Consider the following 19,721-nt stretch of genomic DNA (forward strand, 5'->3'; position numbering starts at 1 on the left):
CTGGAAAGATAACCACGCCTGCCCCACAAGGACAGGGAAGCCCAGGAGAGCAGAGTGGCTCTCTTCCCTTTTCAGTCTTCTGAAACAGAAAACCTTTTTCTCAAAGGTGTGCCACGGCTTTTGCTTCAGGAGGGAAAGTGTGTATGATCTGTCAAATCACAGTAGATGGATCATAGAGGCCTGCTATTTCTACCATGAAGGGTAGGAAAACAGAAAACACAGTCCGTGACTCCAAGGCCCTCAAAGACTAATTTAGAAATGAGATCCTTGGAACAGGCCCAGAATACCTGTTGGCCACTAAGCAGGTGCTCAGTGGCCAATATGAAGAGTGACAAGCTGAAAGAACAGCATAGCATTCCTGTGGGAAACGGGGCTGACTGGTCCGTGGTGGCAAAGGAGAGGGCCTTTCCAGGCATGAAGGGCTGCATGCAAGGTCTTTCTGTTTTACCTTTGTGAAGGCCCTAGTGCTGGATACTCCTGCCTCATCCCGATCTCTTGCCTTCTGTTTCTAGAGAAGATGTGCTGTGTTCTTCCTGTGGGAGCCAACACAGCTGATGAGAGCCCTCCTGCTTCTCTGACGGCCTCCAATCAGAGTAAAGGCCCCTCTACCATGTACCCAGCTTGGAAACCCCTGCTGCTCATTGTGCCCCTTCGCCTGGGCATAAACCAAATCAATCCTGTGTATATTGAAGCATTCAAAGTAAGTCTCTTTTTTTCTCGAGCCCATTGCTGCCTGCCCATCACACTGCCATGTCAGCACAGAGATCCGTGAGCAGCAGTCCACAAGTGAGTTGAGAATCTTGCATTCTCTTTCCCTTTAGGAGTGTTTTAAGATGCCACAGTCTTTAGGGGCTTTAGGAGGAAAGCCAAATAACGCCTATTATTTCATAGGATTCTTGGGTAAGAAAGGATGGATTGCAAGTAAGTTGTCATGGGCTAGGGAAGGGTGTGGGGCAAAGGTGCTCATGGGATATAAGAAGTTCCGGTGAGTGGGCATTGCTTTAGCCTAGGGATACTGTGGCCTCTCATCAGCTCCTTCTGTCTCCAACCTGACCTATACAGAGTGATTCTTGCTTCTTTGTGCTTGATGGATGCCAGGTCCCCATTCATGCTTCTACTTCTTTTCCTCTTGATGGGATAGCTTTGCTCTTTTCTTCTGGTTAGACACAAGGTCACGGCATCGCTTCAGAGTGGTCCTTTCCTGCATGTGAGTTCCAGGACAGTTGGGTTTTAGTACTCTGCCTTTGCTGATCTCCTTCCTATTGAAGTTCAGGCAACAGCCTTGAAGCATCCACTGGTTTCCCAGGTCACTCTGAATATACCTTCTGTCTTATTATTCAGAACCATGATTAGGTAGGAATTAGAAGATGCAAAGGCAGAATTGTACCTTTTCTGTGACTAAGCCTTAAAAATACGAACCTCTGTAGTCCTCTATAGTTGGGTGCGATAGAGCATACCTTTAATCCTAACACTAGGGAAATGGAACAAGTGGATCTCTATGAGTTTGAGGTCAGCCTGGTCTGCATAGTGAGTTCTAGGCTAGCAAGGGCTACATAGTGAGAACCTGTCTCAAAAATAAAACAAACCTACTACCCTCCTAATAGGGGCCCTAATGATTAGTTCATCATTGTATGCATGTGGTGGGAATCTTGCCACCTTACTCACTAGCTCTGACCAGAGACATTTAAGGCCCTTAGCACACGGCATGCTAGAGGGTCCATCTAGACTTCATTTGTTCACTCATCCCTTTTGGAACCTGTTAAGGTACAGACTCACTAAATTCAAGATGGGGCCTGAGACATGTTTTTCTAAGGGTTTTCAGTGCTACTGGAGGACCATGATTTATGAACCAGACCCGGATACCCGATGAATACTGTACACTGTGAGAGGAAGAGGGATATAGCCACAGACATTTGGCACAGAACGTTCTCTTCTGGAAATAGAGTGGTCAGACATTGAGATTCAAGAAAGCCATGAACTTAGACTGCTTGCCAGACAAGAAGAGATAGAATATCTGTAAGCAAGTGCCATGAGAGAATACACAGAGAATAAAGCAGAGAGGATGCTGTTCATCTTCCCAAACCATTCTTTGTAAACCAGGAGGTGGGATGGTAACACACATAGCACATGAGTCTCTTACTAGGTATTGGCTTGAATTCTGGAGAAAGATAACTCAGGATCATGTTTCTCTTCTTTTAAATAAGCCAGCACTTGACTCTCTGTAGGTCATCTCATGGTAAAACTATTTGGCAAAGAGACGTACAGTAAGTGTTCAGTGAGAGATGGCCCCACCCAAGCCACCCACCGGTGTCCTTCCTTAGCCCTTTGTTCCCGTCTTTCTTGTGGGGGTTGCCACACAGCTGCTCTGTTTCTGTAATGCTGCCATCTACTGATCCATCCTTAAAATTACAACTTAATAGAAAATCTGGAGCTATGAACATTCAGATGCCCTCTTTGTTTAAACTTTTGAGTCCTTGTCAAACAAAGTGACACAAAAATATACGGCCATCACTATCTTAGTGTCTGTGGGTTCCCCATGTATAGATCTGTCTAAACATGGATCAGCAATATTCTTGGGGAAAAGTTTGTACTGAACGCATCCATCCTTTTCTCATCATCACTATCAGCCCTGTGAGACAGACTGTTACTTCCGTTTTATACATAGTGAAATGACGATTCAGAGAGATTATTTTCTTAGTGTCACTCAGCTAACAAGCAGCAACATCAGGATTTGATCACAGTTTGGTTATCTCTGTCTGCCCTCCCCACCTCCCATTTTTCCCCAGGGCCCTCCTGCCAGGTGCACAGCTGGAGAAGATGCAGATGTGGGAAGCTCTGGCCATGTTAATACTCTGCCTGTCAGATTTTGCTTGCATAGGGAGAAGGAACTGTTTGTTCTTTGCTCTTGGGTATAGGTTGCCATGTGGAGATCTATAGCATTAGGCCCATCTGTGCAGATGGTTGTGCAGCCTGCCTGTTCTCCACGGGCCTCAGTGGAGACCCTTAGTTAGTCTCAACATCCATTTTTGGACGTCATATGTCTTGTGCTGTATCTCTTATAGAAACTCTCAGAAAAAAAGTAGCCTGCAAAGCTTTCCCCTCTCCACTCATGGGGAAAGGTTATGGCTATATGATGACAAGCACCCTGGTGGATGGTTAGGTTCTATCCCTCTTGAGATGTCTATCTTTATGTCCCCAACTTCCCTTTCCAACTACCATTTTGTAAGGCCTTAGACAAGCTTCCTGCTGAACATCTTGGTTGTTGCTCTTCAGTGTGACAAGCTTCCTGCTGAACATCTTGGTTGTTGCTCTTCAGTGTGATCTGAGGCTATTGGGTTACTGATCTTACTCACCCTGATCTAGTGAGGAATTTGTGCCATGACTTTCATGTGGCAAATCATACGGAGACACTGATTTCCGTACTTCCTAGCTATATATTTGTGAGTAAATATGTCTGGCTCAAAGTGAGATCATTAAAATAGCTTTATAATGGATACTGTATTGCATACATTTCACAGAGGTGAACATTTCTGGTTCTTATATACCATCTAATGTACTAGAACAGGCCCCATGACCCCAGTTGAAAATGAGAGTGTTTGAAAGGCAAATGAGTTAAGCAGTTTGTCTTTGTCTATGAAACAGAACAGTGAAACTTACCAGGCATCCATAACATATTCTTTACCAGTAGAATCACATAGATGCACCCCCCATATGGAATTCCAAAGACTTTGGGGACATTTTTTTGATGCCTGTAAATCTTTTGTCACCTGAGTTGAGGACATAGAGACCCAGATGACCTTGGGCCTGGACAGTGAGATCAGATGTTTCCTGAGGTATTTATGCCTACTTATTGGCATAAGAACTTCTGCCCTTTAAACATTGGACCAAGGTGGACATTTTATCATCTCAATATCCTCCAAGGTCATTTTGAGGTTGGACTTTTGCAGTTCACTGAAACATGGGTTTTCTCTTTTGTGTGAAACTTAGTCATTTTGGACTTAGGTTTTGGCTCAGTGGTAGAATGCTTGCACAGTATACACAAACTCTTGAGTTTGATCTCCAGCAAAACACATACACACACACACGTCAGTCAATCCAAGTAGCTTTTTTTCCAGTGATGTTCATCTATACCAATGTTTACATGACAAAGGCTGTCTTTTCTGATGGGAACTGACAGACCTGCTCACAAAGACTAACCCACTAGCTAATTGCTAATCATGAATAGGCATTAATTTAGTGGGTTCCACAGAGCTTAGCTTCCTGTTGTGTACAGGTAGAATTTCCTTTGGAGGCCAAGGCTTTTTCCATCATGAGAGATGCTCTCTGAGTTTGGTTCTGAGAACCAGCTGTGTATCTCTAGATGCCATCCAATGCTGAAAGAGGCAGTGCGCCCCCTAGTAGCATTGGAGCTCCCAACTTGAGGGATTCTCCTATCAGCACCTCTTTGCAACTGCTGCTCACAGAGCCTGCCATGCCATCCTGTGTTCTCTCATTCCCACCTTCCCCAAACCTATCCCTTTGCATTCTGGGACTTGGACTTAGGGAAGATGTGTTAGGACAAGTTGTCTCTTTGATTAGATTTTGGCACATGTGGCTTCTCTCAAGCATGCTTACCCTGGCTTTGGGCTTCCTATCATCCCATTCTCATTGTTGCAAGGGAAGGGGATTTTAGAGCTATGGGTGGCGTCAGGGAAAGTGCATCCTTGGGATAGCAGTGGGGCCAGGGCCAGAGGTTCTTCAAAGACTAAACATGTCTTTGTAAACAGGCGATGAGCTGATTTTCTTGGACCCTCACACAACCCAGACCTTTGTGGACACTGAAGAAAGTGGAATTGTAGACGATCAGACGTTCCATTGCCTGCAGTCTCCACAGCGAATGAGCATCCTGAACTTGGATCCTTCTGTGGCCTTGGTGGGTATTTGAAGGAGCTCTGATGGCAAGCTATTAAACATCGATTCCTTGGCAATTGCCCAAGTTGTTAGGTAGCATGGCAACAGTGCATTTGCTCTGCACCCCCAAAATGAGTCACTGTGATATGGCAGCTAAACAACTGACCCTGGGTCCAAACTGATCAAGTTAGGGCCCAAGCTCAGCTACTTAACTATGTAGGAAAAGTCATAACCTTTCTGAGCCTCAGTTGTCACACATCTGGGAACAAGGGAAACAATGTTTGCCTATGTGAGGTGTAATCTATATATGTATCTATATATCTATATATCTACACACACACACACACACACACACACACACACACACACACACACACACACAGCCCCGGACCAGGACACTGCAAACAGGGTGTCAATGTTAGTTGTAGCATTAGCATTTCTCCTCTTATTCTTTCCTGCCCTCAAATGTTTGCCATATCAATATAAGGTGCGAAATGACTAGGAAGCGATTAAGGGAGGAGGACTCCCTGAGAGGTATCTATTTCTTGATGCCCCAATCCAGGAAGACTTGGGTTTACTCTAGAAAGTGTGATTGCTATCAACACATATTGAAAGGGCTCCTGCCTGTGAAGCAGTCGGTATTTCTTAGGCCCTTCTGCATCTTCATTTCCTGATTCACCCATCAGAACACCAGTGATCAGGGACTGATATTCCCCTCTTGTTTTGGACCACTCTTGTCCTACTGAATGGTGATTGTCAGGGCAGGATACTGCTGCTTCTCACAACTCTGACAGACAGTTTTTCAAAGAGTCAACCATCTTTTAAAGTAATGCTTCCATCTAAAAGACTATCCTACTAAAAGTACTATCCAGCTAAAAGTACAAGTAAAAGCTCTTGTGTCCTGTTGCAATAAAATATTTTATACTGTGTGTGTGTGTGTGTGTGTGTGTGTGTGTGTGTGTGTGCCTGCGCACATGCATGTGTGAATGTGATGAAATTAACCCCATGCTTTGGAGACTGACCTTCAAGTTACAATGTCTAACAATGTTGATGGGAGAGGGAGAAGGCAAGAAAGAAACAGAGACCAGGAGGAAGAGGGAAGGAGAAAGGAGGAGAATGAGGACGGGAGGGAGGGGAGAAGGGGGGAGACATGAGGAAAGAAAGAGACAGAATGGTTATGTATATGCTTATGTAAGCCAGTGATTTTAGGGAGAGAGGGCCCAGCCAGTCAGTCCAGGAAAATGTGTGGCAAGAAAGTGGCCCACCTCCTAACTTCGGGACAATAGCTCCATCTTGTAAAGGGAAATTCTAAATACTGTTCTTCTTCCCCACCCAAGGGATTTTTCTGCAAAGAAGAGAAAGACTTTGACAATTGGTGTAGCCTTGTTCAGAAGGTAAGGATGTATGGATTAAAAAAAAGGGTGAACATGAAAGCTACTAAATCTGGCTCCGTTTAAAGATTACTTATACATAATAACAAAACCATTCTGACATAATTTGGTTGCAAGAGGAGGAAACTAAGATAACAAGGAACCTGTCGGTTGTGGAAAACTCTGCATAAGTTTGGGACAAGTGAAGAAAGTCAAGCCTGTGAGTGTGTCAGCTAAGTGGGACACTCAGTGTTGAAGGTGAACGCTGCACCTTGCTAAGGCCATGTGGTACCAGAAATGTTCAGCTAACATTGGGCTGTTTTAACCTCAAACTGCAATTTCTTCCCTACTATGTTATGGATCACCAGTTAGGAGCACTGCCTGCTCTTTCAAAGGTCCTGAGTTCAATTCCCAGCAACCACATGGTGGCTCACAACCATTTGTAATGAGATCTGGTGCCCACCTGAGGAAGAGACCTGGTCAGTTGTCCTCATCAACTTAGACCATGAGACCCAATATGGACAAGTTCAACAGAACTGACATATATGGGCTGCTCATGTATGCTTCAGCATTGCCAGGGCATAAATTTCAAAATTTCATTTTCGTGTTTGTAACATTGAGATGGTTAAACAGACTGACATGCTTCTAGGTGTTTAGTGATTCATTTATAATGCAGTATATACCATTGTGGTTTGGAGGACATTTTCTTCTACTAACTGGGTTATTTATTTAAGATACAGGCATGTGACCACTGAAAGGGATCAGAATTTGCAGAAGTCCATGATGAGTGATTCCTTTTGGCATATTGTGTAGAAGAGAATTATTGTATTGACTCACCAATCTCTGTTTCCCTCGTTGCCAGTCTCTAACACATAACGAATGAGATGTTATATATTGATATGTGTTCACTGAATGAACTTAGGGAGATCATAGAAAATATTTTTTAAAGTGTCTGCTGGGGTACCAGACATGAATTTCTGTCTTCAAAAACCAAAGAATTGCAGGATCCCAGTGTGCTGTATACAAATGGAGGGAATCTTTTTCTTCACAGTGAACAAATGACTAACACTGATGTCCCTAACTGAATCTGTGACCTTAGATAATAAATAGCTTAGTGAAACAAAATGGAGATTTTACAAGAATTTATTTATTTGAGAGAAGTTATTGTGCATTGCCCAGGCTAGCCTGGAACTCAGTATGAAGCCTAGGCTGGCCTTAAGCTTGTGATACTTCTCCTTCAACTTCTGGTATACTTAGATTATAGATATGCGCCACTATGCCCAGTTCAAGAAAAATATGGTTTGTTATCACTATTGCTGCAGTTCTGAGGACTGAACCCATGTCCGAAAGTGCTCTGTCACTGAGCTATATCCCCAGCCCAAGAGAATTAGTATTCCTTTCTAATGGGAAAAACAAGCGGTCTTATTGCTGTAGCTATGTAAATATTATTCGCAAAGAAGACATGTAATGTGTTTTATATATATATACATATATGTATATTCTTCAAAGTTTTATACACATGCGCGCGCAAACACATACCCAATGTACTTTGTTCACATTCTCTGCCATTATCCTCTCTTACCCTTCGCATCAAACTCTTTCTTCTCAACAAGTTCCCCTTCTGCCTTCACGTCTTTTTTTTTTGTTGTTTGTAGCCATTATATTTACTTAGAGTTGCCTGAAGTACTTGAATAAGAATAACTTACCAGTGGCTTCCACTGAGGAATATGCCCCCACACATGCATTCAAGAGAGTTATTCTTTAAAGATCCATGCTTATTACGTTTACTTACCTGTCTGTGTAAGTATGCCCTGTGTACGCAGGTGCCAGTGGAGCCCAGAAGAGGGCACTGGATCCTCTGGAGCCTTAGGTACGGGTTGTAACCTGCCCATTGTGGGTGCTCAGTGCTAAATTTGGTTCTTCTGGAAGAGTAGAAAGTGCTCCTAACCACTGAGCAAAGTGTTCAGCTCCAAAGATTATTTCTCTAAAGGAAGCATTTCCATTTCAGAATGTATCAATGCTATATTCATGCTTAAAGCCAGAATGACAATTTCATGATGACTGTATCATTTAAACCAAGACGAATTTGGACTAGATCCGAAGGCATGCAGTTGTGTACCAGAATTCTCTTGGGGCATATTTTGTTTTGATTAAATGACTTTTTTGATTATCTCCCCCCTACATTTGGGTGAACCTGTATACCTAGTGAATTCCCTGAGCCCCGTGACTGGATCAGTTCACAGTGGGCTCCATTAGCTGTCTGCTCCAGTGTCCTTCTGGCCTTGTCAACCGGATCCAGCATCGATGCCTTCATTGAGGTCTTGAGATGATGCAAGTGGAGGATGAATGTGTTTGCTGGGTCCCACCTGCCAGCTACTGGACTACTCTCAGGGTTCAGGCTCTTGAACTGGCAAGTAAACAGAAGTGTGGTGACTCTGCGACATTTACAGCTGTTCCTTTGTCTACCCAGGAAATTCTAAAGGAGAATTTGAGGATGTTTGAATTAGTTCAGAAGCATCCATCACATTGGCCTCCCTTTGTACCTCCAGCCAAGCCGGAAGTGACAACCACAGGTGCAGGTAAGCTGTTTCTGTAAGCCCTCAGCCAGCAGACCCATATGTTGCAACTGTCTGCTGAGATAAAAGCAATTATGGCTCATACTGCTGATGAAAAAGTGAAATTTCTACTTGTCTAGCCTGATTGTTTTAATCTTTGAAGAAGCTGATGTTTGTTCATTTGAAAGACTGCTAAGCAAAAGAACACAACACGCTGTAAAGGATTTGTCATTGCAATCTCAAGATGACTAGAAATTGTTTTTAGAATAGCGAATCCCAGACCTGGGAACTCAGAAAGTACCTTGAGGTTTGGGTTGGTAGTTGTGTGCCTACAAACACTCAGAATGATGAGGCTGGAGGATCGTAAGTTCCAGGGCAGCTTAAGCTACATCCCAAGACCTGGTCTCAACAAATAAATAAAATGGCAGAAAGACAAAGAGGTGCCATAGTGAGCCTTAATCAGACCACCGTGAGCAGCTCTGTATAAACAGGCCTGGTTGTTTCATGTCTTACAGAAAATGTCTAATTCCTTATAGTATTCCTATTGTACATTTCCTCCAGACAAACCTCGCCTTATCAAACTGATTCAGATAGGCAAAGCGGCAGTGGCTGGGTAGTATCTTGATTGAGAACATCAGCCCAGGTATCAAGTGTTTCTACTTTCTCATCTTTGTGTTCCAACAGAATTCATAGACTCTACTGAGCACCTGGAGGACTTTGACCTGGAGGAAGATTTTGAGATTCTGAGTGTGTAAGATAGCGAGAACTCAATGTGAAGGTCTTCTGCCTTTCATCTGACTCCACAAGAACTTGTTACATAAAACTTTTTTGGTCAACAAGTGCCTGATATGCCAACAGCATACAAACTCAATACCAATTATGACTGAGCCAATTATGATTTTTCAGAAATAAAAAAAAGCAGTGGCAACAACACTTCTCTGAAAAGAAAAAGTCATGGCGTCTAGAAGAAAGATTTGGAATCCGTTGCTTCCAGCTTGTCTTAGATGGGGACAGCAAGTCTTCAGCAGCTGGAATGGGAGCATTTGGAAGACAGACGGCGGCTTCCATCTTATTGCAAGCACCAGCAGATGAAAGATGGTTATACTGTTCTTCTTCATCCTTTCAGGTGTGACCTCTTTGGGGATAAGTACTAAGAAGAAGCCTGTTTTCTTGCTCAAATAATAAAATAAGTAAACCAGGGAGAAATACTCTTGTTAAATTATTTGAATGTGTACTTCATGTAATTATAATTTTTACCAAAATATTTGTCAAAGAAAAGATGTCAAATGTACACCTCTTAATTGCCTTCCAGTTTGGAAGAACCTATTCAGTAGGCCACAGTTGCCAGCCTTACTGATGCTTTTGTTTGATGTCACCATATCCTTAAGTCAAACCATGATCACTTGAATCAGAGGTGGGCAAACTTTTTCTTTAAAGGAGTAGATAGATAATATTTTAGGCTTTGTAGGCCATGTGGCCTTTGTTGTAACTATTCTGTGCTGTAAAAACAGCCTTAGACAATATGCATGTGACTGAGCATGGCTGTAATCTAATAAAACTTGATTTACAAAAGGAAGTGGAGGGCTGGCTATGGCCTTACCAGTCGCTCACTTAGTGTTCATTTTTGTTTGAAGGATGAAATAAATTGTTTGAATTATATTGTTTTGAATGATAACTATATTTAGAAAGAATTATTCATATGGTGACATTTAATCTGTCCATTAAATACATGTCCAAGTCATTGAGGACCAACAGCTTTTTAAGTTTTGAAGCACAGACACATGAGATTATTGTGCTGAACGTGTGTTGTGAAGGATGCTGTTCTCCACAGCATCTCTCCGTCTTCCTTCCGTTGCCCCTTTCAGTTTCACATGGGTCTGCATTTCATCTTCATCCTTTAAAGAGTTCCACAGGAGGCCAGCATCTGGCGTCTTGAAACTAGCACTGACCAACCCATTTATTTCCTTAGGTTCCATCTTTTTCTTTCCCTTTTTTCCTTTTCCTTCCTTTTTCTTTTTGCCAGTATGTTATGTATTCTATAGGTTAAAAATTCAAAAGATGCAAAATGGTATTCACTGAAATCTCTCCTTCCCACAGGTCTGTTTCCTTCCCTGAAAACTGCTGGGATATTCCTGTTTATCCTTCCCCAGGATTGCTTTATGCATATGTAAACACACACACATGTTTAACTTAGATGCACTTGTAAGATACGCATATTGCAGACATCTAGTTTAGATTTAGTTTTTCTGTATCTATTTGTGTATATGTGCCTGTGTGAGCATATGCACCTGTGTGTGTGTGCACAGCTCGGCGAGCAGATGGAGGCTTGAGGAGGGGGGCCTCGGGTATCCTCTTCTATCATTCTCTCCGTAGTCTTTTCAGAGAGGATCTCTCCCTGAACCTGAAGCTCACATTTTCTTGGCTAGGATGGACGAAAGTAAGGTCCAGTCACCTTCCTGTCTCTACTTCCCTTGAAGCTGGGCCTCAGACACACACAGAACTCCTGGCTTTTTTATGTGGGTGTTGTGATCCTGTCTCCAGTCCTCAGATTGTGCAGTAGGCACTCTTCACTGCTGAGCAGTCTCTCCAGTCACAAGATTTCTTTTCGTTTTCATTATTTATTTTTTCCTTGCTTTTTTTTAGAGCCAGGCCTTTTCTGTGTAGAAGCCCTGGCTGTCCCGGAACTAGCTCTTGTAGACCAGGCTGGCCTCGAACTCACAGAGATCCGCCTGTCTCTGCCTCCCGAGTGCTGGGATTAAAGGCGTGCGCCACCAACATGCAGCAAGATTTCATTTCTTGGACTTCAGTATTTCCCTACTTTTAATTTATCTGTAAATGATTCTTAGGCCACTGAAGAATAGAAAGTCCCCTCTTGAACTCTAGCATGTGATAAAGATAGAAGCGCGTGTGTGCTTATTGTAAAGTGTGTTGTGGGCCTGTTAACCAGGGGAAACTTTCTGCCCTTTGACTTAATCATCTTCCAATTTTCCCTGTTTCAATGTTTGCTTATAAAGTTGAGAGTAGATTTTAAAAGAGTCTCAAAGTCAAACATTCACATTTCATTAATTTTATTTGCTATGTACAAAGCTAACACCATCCTTTACTTATGTAGGAGGCGATAATGACAACAGCTCAGATTATACTAGTTATGCTTTGCTTGTGTGGGCACAGTTTATATAGCACCCAAAGAAGTGCAATCACCCGGAAGGGAGTGCTTCGTGTCCACGGAACTGAGTGTGTTCTAGGCAACTGCTAATTAAAATAGATCGCTTCAAACAGCAGATAGTATGGGCAAAGTATACCTCATGGGCAACTCAGACTGTGCCTTGGGTCTGCTAACAGTGGTGTGTGCTGGATTTTTATGCGATTTTGGGGGGGGGGAACTTGCAAATAGTTTAAAAGGCTACCTGTGAAAGAGTAGTTGGATGGCCGGCCATTTTCATTGGAAAGTCTTGAACAGCCTCAGAATGCAAGGAGCCAACTCACTGCAGCCTCAGTTTGCCACCCTGCATAGATCTGGGTGGCATTTGGAGTAATCAGGGATTTCTGAGAAATGGGGACATGAGATTTACCTTTTTGTTCCTGGAGTTAAAAGCAAAACTGACAGTTCCATATCTATTCATCCCTCTGCCCTAAGCCAAGAAGAAAGAGAAGTGGTTCTCATTTCCTACTGAGAACTTGGTCACGTTTACTGCATCCTTTGTTCTACTTTGGACCAGATCAAGTTGTCCATTTCTTTGGCTGTGGAGAGATCCAGTCAGGAGACAGTGGTTTGTCTAGGACCAAAAGCTGGTATTTCAGCTTTTCCTAGTCAAGACGGGGCATGGAATTAACAAACTCTAAAAGGAATCACAGCTCAGTTCTGGCTATAGGCTGGCTCCTCATCTCAATTTTACTGCCTGCCTAGATACAGCAGGCTGCCTTAAATAGGCAGGGCTAGCCCTAGGCAGACCTGAGCTGTCCGTAATGTTCAGCCAGAGCCATACTTTTAGGGTGGAAAGCCTGAGTTCTAGTTTAAGTCAAATAATGTGTGGTGACATCTCATCATAAAGAAATAACTTAGCTGTGATAAAGAGCTTCCTGGTCAAGGCAGTGAGAACTCTAGCAGTCTTTGAAAATGGCGGTCCAGCACATCTTTCTGAGGTAACCATGAATAATCACACACATGTCCAAATGGAACATTAGCACCAGATTGATGAACATAGAGCTGCAAATCCTAGCACAGTGGGCTCATCTGTTGGGCCTGAGGGTTGGGATGCCCAGTGTCCAGTAGTCCAGTCCAAATGAGACTCTGATGTACAACTTGACAGGCAAATGGGTTCAGGCCCTCCTTTCTCAGACAGCCCAGATTTGTGAGGTGACTGTTGTGAAGGGGGTAGGGAGGGCAGGGGCCGTATGACGGACAACACCCTACAGGTGTTTCATGCACACCTGGCAGCGGCTCACCCTGGTGTGGAGCTGCCCGGTTTTCAGTGTTTCCGAAACAGGCTCTTCCCGGAACTGCCGTCTCTCCTCCACTGCGGTTAGCCAGAAACTATACTTGTTGGCAAAGTAGTGGCAGGTGCCACGGGCACCGCTGCACTCAATGAAAGGAGTGGCCCGGAAGTCCTCAAGGCAGGAGCCAGGGGAGACGAGGGACTGGCCTCCGCCCTCAGCCCCGGCAGCAGTGTGCTGAAACAGAAGGGAGGGGACCGTGGGGGCGATGCCAGAACTCAGAGTGGACGAGCCCCACGTCCTGTTCTTAAAGGACTGCATATGTGCTGCGTCTCAGAAGTCTGGACCCTGAAATCACTCAGCTTCTAGGCCGCATGTTGAACCTGGGCTTTGGGAGCAGGTACTGGCCATCCCCCCTGAGGGAGCTGTGGGATGAGCCGCCTGCTCCTGGCTCCTTTGTACCCTCCTAACCATGCTGCGTAGCCAGTGATCACCTTTCACCCAGTGTTTTCCCATCTGTTCCTATCACACAGGTTTCCCGGCTATGTGAGATTTGCCTTCCTTGACTCCCGTGTTCCACAGATATGTGTAATTTGACAATTTTTATTAAATTATAGTTATTTATTTAATGTGCAGGTTGGTTCTGGAATCAAACTTTGGCTTAGTGACAAGTGCAGATTATATGTGTTATATTCTTCCTTTGATAGTGACAAAATGGAAGAACACACAGAGTAAGGCCTTGGCTTGCAACTCATCCATGTTCTCAGTTCAGAACACCAGGTTCAAATTGCTCTCCTTCCCCCACAACCACAAGGGGTTGGAATTCCCATCTTCATCTCTCTTTATGTTGAATTCTAAGTGTCCCTGGAGCCTGAGATCCATGAAAGCCTGCCCTGAGCGCTTCTCTCCCACCATCTACCTCTGTCTTCACTCGGGGAAAGAATGGTTCAAGGCCTTACCATGAGGAAGGAGTAACCGATCCAGAGGCTGCGCCAGCCCAAAGGGCACTGTGGGATGGTGATGTCTTGGCTGTGCACAGCAATGGCTTGCGAGGGTGCCTCACAAACAGAGCAGCGGCTGATGTACTGGGGAATCTGGCTCTGACCCACAGGCATCATGGGAATGGGGGCAGTCGTGGAGAGCCAGTAGGACTTATCATTGCGTCTGGCATAGTGACACACTTCATTGATGTTGCAATAGATGAATGGCATGGTGCTGAATCGGGGCAGGCAGGAGCCAGCAAACCCTGGGAAGAGAAGATGGGCAAGGATCGGCTAAGTGGTGGCCAAAGGGCAGGGGCACAAGGCCTGAGTAGCTGACGATGTGACTTTCCACCTAAATGCTTTCCCAGAGCATGACAGCTCTCTCCTACAGTCGGGTGACTCCGGTCTGTACTGGAGCCTGAGGATCAAATCATTTCATAAATATACCAGGGGAGTTGAATAATGACGAGAATCTCTTGATAAAGTGAATAATCACTCCCTAATTAATTTGCTTTGTCAAACCAATATTTAATAGATGGAATTCACATTTAAGAGTTAGCCCACCTGCTGCTAATGCAATTAATCCCGGAGTAATCACCTAATCACTGCTGCTCTGCGGGGCACACTACTATTGTTATAACTAATCACTGATACTTAATGGAGGCTTAAATACATTTTACATTATTTGATTCATGAATTCCTTACACCACTCTATGTGACACGTACTAGAAATAGTTCAGCCCCATTAAGGGAGGATAAAAGCTTGGAGAGGTTGGATAATTTAGCTAGGGTATGTAGCTTTGAAGTGGTAGGACTTTGAGTCAAATTCCTTTTGACCCCAGAGCTGGTGCTTGTGGCTGACTTCACAACCACAGGTCTAAAGGGCTGGGAAACATAAGAGGTCAGTTCTTGCAGGGACAGGTAACAAGGACTGTATGTCAGAGCCAGTACTTACCCAGGTCCTGGTTATGGGCTTTCTCCTGCCCCTCCACGAACAGTAAGCTGTAACCCACCCACAGCCGGCTCATCCCTATGGGGCATAGCGGCACCTGTTCTGACTGACTGTGTTTGACCAGTGTGTAGCCCACTTGCACACTGTGCCCCGGCATTCCAGGTCTCCCGAAGGGACCCTGCTGCCCTGGAGCGCCTGAGAAGAAAAGAACATACAAGTAAGTATGGCACAGATGACAGTGACCCTAGCCACTCTTGGTCCTAAACATTGTATAAGGCACATCATATATATGTACCGAACCACATGATCCTGGTGTTCCCAGGAGCTGGCACTATTATCAGCCCACTCTTCAGATGGGGAAACTGAGCCCTGAGCTGCCATAGGTACAAGATCAGCAAGCTAGGACACCAACTCACGTGTGTCCAGATACACAGTTCCCGTTTTTAAAGAGTACACCATTGTCCCTTTCTGGCCACTTGGCCTTGGATTCTAAGAGTGAGTCTAATGGAAACCTTCTCCTGAACAGCCTTGAAGTCTCTCCCAGGACATAACTAGCTGCCGAATCAGAAGCATTATAAATAACATTAGCTTTAGAAGGATAAAGCTTCATTCCCCTCTCTTGGCCATGAACTGCAATGTTTTGCTACTGAGCCTTGGAAGTATTCTCTACCAAGGACAACAAATCGTTTGTCCTTGGTAGAAAAGATAAGTAGTAAAACAATGGGCAGACAGAACTTATCTCCAACTTGATCTACCTCTCCATCCATGTCAGAGGAAGACAAAAAGACATGAAAAGCAAAGCCAGGAAGATCAGGAGTTTGAAGCTAGCCTGAGTTACATAATGAGTTTGAGGGCAAACAGGGCTATGCAGCAAGACACTGGTCCATAACAAAGCTGGAGAACCCAGGCAAGGATTTGATGAAGATTTGCAAGAGTTTGTTGCCTTCCTGAGTGCTGCAGGACTTCCTTTCATAGACTGGAGGCTGTGCACTGTGCAGGGTAGAAGGGCAATGCGGTGCTCCGGATAAAAAATGGCCCCCATAGGCTTATACAGTTGACTGCCTAGTCACCAGGGAGTGGTACTATTTGAGGAAGATAAGGAGGTGTGGCCTGGATGCAGAAAGTCTGTCTCTGAGGGTGAGTTTCAAAAGCTTAAACCCAGCTGAGGGTTTCTCTCCCTCCCTCCATCTCTCTCTCTCTCTTCTCTCTCTCTCTCTCTCTCTCTCTCTCTCTCTCTCTCTCTCTCTCTCTCTCTCTCTCAGATCAGGGTATAGCTCTCAGCTTCTGCTCCAGTTCTTACCCTCCCGCTACCATGCTCAGTCCATGACTATAATGAACTAACCCTCTGAAACAGTAAGCAAGCCCCCAGTTAAATGCTTTCTTTTGTAACCGTTGCCTTGGTCATGGCATCTCTGCACAGCAATAGAACATCAAGGTAGACAAGAACTCAGCCTGCGAGCCCCCTCACAATGGCAAATTTGCCACAGGATTGACTAGGTCTCTAAGTTTTGTTCGCCTGACCTTCAAATCCCGGAGGTCCTTGTAGTCCAGGGAGACCAGGATCACCTAGGATTCCAGGTGAGCCTGGAAGCCCACTGGGTCCATCCTTGCCAGGAATGCCAGGTAGACCTTTAGAACCTGTAGGAGAGAAAAATGCACAAGACAGGGGGAGGCTCAATGTGGAAGTCTAGAGTCTTTCTCCTAAGACTCATGTGAAGTCCAAGAGAGAGAGATAACTTACCCCCGTTGGAGCAAAGCTAGGACTTAGAAGCCATGTCTCCTGTCCCCAGCCCTGTGCTTTCTCCACTATTGTGTGCTCTCCTTTGTCACTCAACACATCTCTATCTCCAAACAGAACATTAGAGATGGCAAGCTATCCAAGGGAGAGACTCCCATGTTCTCTGAAGACTGTTCTACTGGAAACTTCGCCTCAGTCCCTGGCATCCATATACCCAAAGAGTCTGGAATGTTCTGATGGAAGTTCCACCCCAAACACCCTCCCTCTTTCTCCCCAAACCCTGCCACATCTCAGAAAGCTCACCAAATGATGACCCCTCCCCCAGAGATGCTCAAGACCACTTCCACGAGGTATTTAAAGTGTCCCTCAAAAAACAGACTGTAGATTTTCAATCTCTCTTCCCTGGCTCCTCTCTGAGAGGCTGGAAAATCATCCAGGAGCATTTTATCCACTAATCCTGGGTTTTTTCTCATTCCATTTGATTTGGTCTGATTTGGATTGCTGCATCAGCAGAGAAGCTTATCAGGGTGCAGGAACTTTTCAAAGACCAGTATAAACACGCCCCATTGGCTTTCTGGATTTTCCCTTCCCTGGCATGGAGTGTGAGAGTCTTGTGAAGTAGCAAGAGAAAGCTTGATGAAGGTGCCTTCTCATAACTGGGTCAGGGCCTAGAGAGATGGCTCTGAGGTTAAGAGCACTGGCTGTTCTTCCAGAGGTCCTGAGTTCAATTCCCAGCAACCACATGGTGGCTCACAACCATCTGTAATGACATCTGATGCCCTCTTCTGGCATGCAGGTACATATGCAGGAAGAACACTGTACACATTAAATAAATAAATCTTAAAAAGAAAACGGAACTAGGTCAAGCCACAGTATCTTCAGCTTCCTAACCAAGGCTTTTCAGCTCCCCAGGAGTCCCCCTGTCATTCTTACCTTGTGGACCCACAGAGCCTTGAGGCCCAGGGTCTCCTGTGAGGCCAGGGATACCGTCAATGCCTGGAAGACCCAAAAGTCCTGGAGGAGCCTGAATAGCTTCGGAAATTGGTGTGTGTCCTGGCACACCCTGGGGGCCTGGAAAGCCTGAAGGCAGGTGGGGAAATAGTGGTGTCAGGCTGGGAGCAGAGGAGGGGCACGGATGTCCCTCCCTCTGCCTCCAGGACAGACCACATAACCCTTGATGACCCTTCTTAGTGGCTTGGTGGGTCCCTGTGGGCAAGGTAGGGACCAAGTCATACCCAGGTTGACTCCCCATAGCTCAGTATGGAATCTACTAGGTGGAAGGCACTTAGGAAATGTCTGCTAGAAATATAGTAGACTGAGACTTGGCTCAGGAATAGAGCAATAGGAATAGAACTTATACATTGGTCATAATGCAGCACCAAAGATGCTGTAGAGATGTATCCAACCCGAAGGTGCAGTTGGCATCCCAGCCTAAGAGCCCCACCCACGTCAGTTACTTTACAAGTAGAATAACTTGTTCACTGCTTCATTAAGCAGGTATTTCTTAGGTGTTGACTATCTGCCAAGGTCCTGGAAGGTATGAGATTAGAGCAGTGAGGGACAGATTATGGCTCGGTGATGAAGACGAACAATGTACAATTTTTCATCATGCAAATTTTAAGGACTGTGAAGGAAGTAAATGGCGCAGATACAATGGGAGGGAACATGGGGTGGTATAGGTAGAGGGGTCTTCTTTAGAGTCGCCAACGGATGCTCATAACCAGAGACTGTTAAGCTGAAACTTGAAACATCAGAAGTATCAGAAGGAGCTAGGCATTTAAGAAGCGAAGGGCAAGAGAGCATCAGGAAACATGTACAATATTGATGCGAATGTAAACTAGTGCGGGCACCATGGAGATCAATATTGGAGCTCCTCAAAGAACTAGAACTGGAAGTGCCCTATGATCCAGCTGCACCGTTCCCAGTAATATACCCACAGGACTCCCAAGGCAGCACACCACTGAGATACCTGCATATCCAGGTTTCTCCCTGTAGTGTTCAAAATAGCCAAGGTTTGGGACCAGTCTAAGCATCCACTATCAGATGGATGGACGAAGGAAATACGGTACATACACACGAAGGAATGTTCTTCGGTCATAACGAAAGGAGAAGTGTGCCATATACAAACAAACGGATACAACTGGAGAGCACCATGCTATGTGAGATACAGAGAGACATAGATACATACACATGACATGAACAGAGGAGGGGACTAATGAGGGAGAAGGGAACTAGTAGGAAGGAGAGAAGGGGGCAACAAGAAGGTCACTGGGAGAATAGTGGAGAGGCCAATGAACAATAAAGGGGACAGTCTGGCATGAAGGGAGTTGCCACACATGATTTTATGGATTATAGTTAGTTCATTTTAATGCCATGAATAGAACGATTTGTTTTTTATTGGCAACGGTATGTGAGAAAATGATTGTTGCTGGGAGGAGGCGTGCTACATGAGAAATGCTGATGGCTTGGACCTCCAGGTAGCTGCAGCGCTGGTGTAAAGGGAGCAGGTATAAGGCATTGTTAGGGGATCTAGCCCTCAGGGACTTCTGATGGGCTGAATGCCTAGGTAGGATTGAGGACAGAGAGAAGGCCGCTTTTCTGAACTGTGAAAATGGGGGTAGGAGTCTAGAAGCCACGCAGAAGTACTCCTTGGGGGGGGATGTCAGTGGCAGAACCCATGGCAGCTAAGCAATAAGGTTCTTCAGTCCTAGGAGCAGTTGGGGACAGAGGCATCTCCAAAGTAGAGAAACTCCCTCCTGGGTTGGGGAACACGATCCCCATTTGCTTTTGTGGTGTGGC

General features: G+C 45.0%; 2 protein-coding genes across 4 annotated transcripts in view; one reads left to right on the forward strand and one right to left on the reverse strand.

The window, feature by feature from the left end:
- Atg4a (autophagy related 4A cysteine peptidase) overlaps positions 1–10,474 on the forward strand; it is a 54,450-nt gene extending 43,976 nt beyond the window's left edge. For all 3 annotated transcript variants that reach the window (XM_075958680.1, XM_075958681.1, XM_075958682.1), the window contains 6 exons: positions 513–700; positions 822–900; positions 4,767–4,912; positions 6,228–6,284; positions 8,731–8,839; positions 9,500–10,474. In XM_075958680.1, coding sequence (XP_075814795.1) covers positions 513–700; positions 822–900; positions 4,767–4,912; positions 6,228–6,284; positions 8,731–8,839; positions 9,500–9,570 — 650 coding nt within the window. In that variant the 3' untranslated portion in view covers positions 9,571–10,474. The remainder of the gene's footprint in view (positions 1–512; positions 701–821; positions 901–4,766; positions 4,913–6,227; positions 6,285–8,730; positions 8,840–9,499) is intronic.
- Positions 10,475–11,868: 1,394 nt separating this feature from the next.
- The window catches only part of Col4a6 (collagen type IV alpha 6 chain), a 311,296-nt gene continuing 303,443 nt past the window's right edge, over positions 11,869–19,721 (reverse strand). The window contains exons 41-45 of the mRNA XM_075958022.1: positions 17,856–18,002; positions 16,706–16,822; positions 15,188–15,379; positions 14,209–14,495; positions 11,869–13,486 (exon numbers count right to left, since the gene is read on the reverse strand). Of these exons, the coding sequence (XP_075814137.1) occupies positions 13,226–13,486; positions 14,209–14,495; positions 15,188–15,379; positions 16,706–16,822; positions 17,856–18,002 (1,004 nt within the window). The 3' untranslated portion in view covers positions 11,869–13,225. The remainder of the gene's footprint in view (positions 13,487–14,208; positions 14,496–15,187; positions 15,380–16,705; positions 16,823–17,855; positions 18,003–19,721) is intronic.

Source organism: Microtus pennsylvanicus, chromosome X (genome assembly GCF_037038515.1).
Source record: "Microtus pennsylvanicus isolate mMicPen1 chromosome X, mMicPen1.hap1, whole genome shotgun sequence".
In the NCBI taxonomy this organism is placed as follows: Eukaryota; Metazoa; Chordata; class Mammalia; order Rodentia; family Cricetidae; genus Microtus; species Microtus pennsylvanicus.